The sequence below is a fragment of the Phoxinus phoxinus genome (assembly GCF_949152265.1).
Source record: "Phoxinus phoxinus genome assembly, chromosome: 2".
Classification (NCBI taxonomy): domain Eukaryota; kingdom Metazoa; phylum Chordata; class Actinopteri; order Cypriniformes; family Leuciscidae; genus Phoxinus; species Phoxinus phoxinus.
This window is the reverse complement of record NC_136877.1, coordinates 2,470,165-2,473,799: the sequence shown is the minus strand read 5'-3', so window position 1 is coordinate 2,473,799 and position 3,635 is coordinate 2,470,165. Positions and strand designations below refer to the sequence as shown.

Genomic DNA, 3,635 nt, shown 5'->3' with positions numbered 1-3,635 from the left:
GTATACATTAATCATTAATTGCTTTTAAATGTAGGCCTACTTTCAGCTGGAATTCTTGATAAAAAAACAAAAAAAAGTGGATTAAAGAGATATTCACCCAAAAATTAAAATTTTGTCATCATTTACTCACCCCCAAAGTGTTCCAAACCTGTATAAATGTTTGTTCTTCTGAAAACAAAAGAAGATATTTAGCAAAATATGGTTAACCATACATTTCTGAGGCACCATTGACTTTCATATAGTGTGGGGGAAACAAATACTATGGAAGTCAATGTTGCCAAAAACGGTGAGATTATGATCGAAATGCCAAAACCAAAATAACTGAATTAAGAATATTTAACAAAAACGCGTTAAACAATACAATTAAAACACTTACTCTCGTCTAATGCAAAACAAGACTGCTCCTTACCCAAATTCACCACTAGATGGAGTCAAAATAAAGGGTTACATATATATATATTATTATTTTTTTACTACAGTCTATGGGTTACACACAACCCTGTTAGTAATGTCAGCCAATAAATTAAACAATTTGTTTCTTTTTAACGATTAACATCAGAATATATCAGTTTTGCTGCCCTGAACTGACACGCGCGAAATAAATAACGGTCACATTTTTGGCACGTGCACGTTACACTTCTGCACATCCTCTGTATAACGTTACCAACACACCACATCGTTTTATTCACAATCACACATGATGAACACAAGTTATATAACATAAAAAATACAGTTTATTTCATTGTCATGAATTTTGGCTTGTCAACAATCTAAAAAAAAAATACTGGGTTGTTTCAACCCATATTTGGGTCAAATATGGACAAAACCAACCGTTGGGTTAAAAGTAATAAAAAAAAAAGTAAATCAACGGTTAAAATTTCATTTTTTTAAACCAACGGTTGGTTTTGTCCACATTTGACCCAAATATGGGTTGAAGACAGACCTTGTAAAAAGACCCAAAGGTATGAACTAACACGAAAAGTGTGTATAACTGGTTTTCCTCAGCTTTCGGAGGTCGAAGAGCCGTAGTTCTGCGAGTGTGTGGCTCCTCAGGGAGCGCGCGCCGCGCGTCGTGTTTCTCAGCTGAAAGTGACGTGACTCGTTTGGCACAAGTTATATCTATCGTCAGAGAGGGAGTTTCTTTCAACTAACTGTTGGGACGCATCTCGGACTAAACTAAACTCTCCTCGTGAGTTTTATGACACTGTGCAACTAGTTTGTGGACTTATTCTGGTGAAGTCGGAGCTGATTCGTGTCAGAACGGAAGAAAGACTGAGGAAAGTTTAACAAACGCCGAGGCGGTGAATCACATTTTCCATGAAGATGTACAATGAATAATCGACTCTCATAAAGCCGTTTTTTTTTAGTTTTCTATCAAAAAACAGATTATTCGTTCATTTGAGTGTATAAGAACGCTTTACAGACAACGTTGGGAGTTAGTGATGTTTTAATAGTGTCAGTTCTAGTCGTTTAATCGATCAGAAGCGACGTTTTAATGTTATTAAATTGGTGTCGAACATCATCGAGAGGCTTTATCTTCGCCATGTAACGCTAGTTTAGTGTTTTCCACGGTTCTGGGAGATGTGGATTTGTGTATTGGGAGGAATGTGAGTGGAAGTGTTCCTCATGGAGCTTCAGGTGTTGTGTGGATTGATCTACTGCTGTTTGCTGCCCATCTTTCTACTGGCAGGTAAGACATAAACATGGATATCTTGTTTTTATTAAACACCTAATGACATTTGCTTTCCAACTATTGCTGTAAACTATTGAGTGTCAACAAACAAGAGGAAGAAGTAGGAATCTGGTTTAAAACTCCAATGCCAAGTAAAAAAATAAACGCGTTTCCATGTTGGTTTCTTACTTTTAAAACTGTAAATAAACAAGCAACATGATTCAATGTCTCCAGAAATATCACGTGGTGTATCCATGATACTTTTGAATACACTTTGAAAACACTTAGGCTATATATTAAATCATACTTTATGTAAAAAAAAAAAAAAAAAAAATGTGTATACTGTATACATGTAAGTGCTGTCAAATTGATTAATCATGATTAATCAAATCTAACATGAAGGTTTGTATAGCCTAGGTGTGTGTGTGTGTGTGTGTGTGTGTGTGTGTGTGTGTGTGTGTGTGTGTGTGTGTGTGTGTGTGTACACTATAAAAAGTTGCTGCCTTAAATTTGTGAGTAGTCAACTTGGATGTGCAAGTCATTTTAAATTAAATTACATTAAACAAACTTGATTAAATGGTTAAATCTTGTATAACTTATCAAAATAAGTTAGGCAATCTTCAACTTTTTTATGAGTTAAAGCAATGTAAAAACATGCATTGTCATAATATATATATATATATATATATATACATTACATATACATACACTTTACATAAAAAAAAAGTCGCAGTTTGGATTTAAATAAGCAAAAGAGTCTATGATTGGATCATTATTGCAGTGATTATTATGTTATGTTTGTCAGCAGTTCTTCTTCTAACCCTAATTGATGGAGTGTGTAGCTTTTCATTTATTAAACAACCATGTATGAAGAACATCATGAGTCACGACCATATTCCAGGATGACAAGTCAAGATTCATAAGACTCAATTCAGAGTGCTGGACTCTTGCATTGCACAATGACCAAAATATTGATGGAAATAAATGGTGCATCAGTTTTTGCGTGCGACGTGCGTATATGACGTCACCTCAGGAATCACAGGAGTTTCTCTTCATTGCTTGAATGATTCCCTCACCTGCCCTCGGGTGTGTGTTCAGCAGACACGCCCGAACGACACATTTCCTCCGGGCCTAAACGCAAACTAAACTTCAGGATGATCATGCATAACTCACAGCTGTTCCCCTCTTCTTCTTCTTCTTCTTCTCAGACCTGTTTTCCCTCACAGGAGTTTCTCCGCATCATTTACAGAGCTCAAATACTGTCACGCTTGTGTTGTTTTTACCCGTCACCTCCCACCGAGAGTTCAATTATGGGCTCTTCACGCTTGAAATTGTTAACCTAGGGTCATAGTTCTGACTGGGTTGCTAATTAATCCCGTCGCTTCACACTGTGCGTGTGTAAAACCTTGCTTAACACTCGCAGTTCCTGATTTACAACGTTCATAACATTAAATGGCATGTATTATGCTTTGTGGGGAACAATATGGACTTGAGTTGTGGGTCTTGTTGTCCGTGATTAGCTCGTATGAATCTGAACGTTGGCTCTACTATGAAAACATGATGTGTTATGCAATCTATTCTGAAGCTAAAAAAAAATCAGTGTTTTTTGTGTGAAATCTGTCAACACCGACGGCCCTAAAATCTGCAAACTGGTTCTGACTTTTAGCAACTTGCGTTAAATCAGGACGAAAGTCTTGTAGTGTGTTCCAGTTTTTGGGCTCACATGTGTTTTGGCAAACCCTGATCAACTCCCAATGGATAAATCAAATCCTTCTCCTCAGTTTTACTTTTGGAAAAGCAACTAAAGGAAGAAAAATGGGTTGTGAATGTCTTTTTATGATTATTTTACTGAGATGCTAAAACTAAATGGTAGCAATGCACGATATATCGGCCACCATAATGTCGGGCTGTAAACGATTAATCGCGATTAATCGAATCCAAAATAAAAGTTTGTGTTTACATA

At 36.4% G+C, this 3,635-nt stretch overlaps 1 protein-coding gene across 1 annotated transcript in view; it reads left to right on the top strand.

The window, feature by feature from the left end:
* Nucleotides 1-1,013: 1,013 nt before the first annotated feature.
* The window catches only part of piezo1 (piezo type mechanosensitive ion channel component 1 (Er blood group)), a 140,989-nt gene continuing 138,367 nt past the window's right edge, over nucleotides 1,014-3,635 (top strand). The window contains exon 1 of the mRNA XM_079589536.1: nucleotides 1,014-1,690. Coding sequence (XP_079445662.1) covers nucleotides 1,627-1,690 — 64 coding nt within the window. The 5' untranslated portion in view covers nucleotides 1,014-1,626. The remainder of the gene's footprint in view (nucleotides 1,691-3,635) is intronic.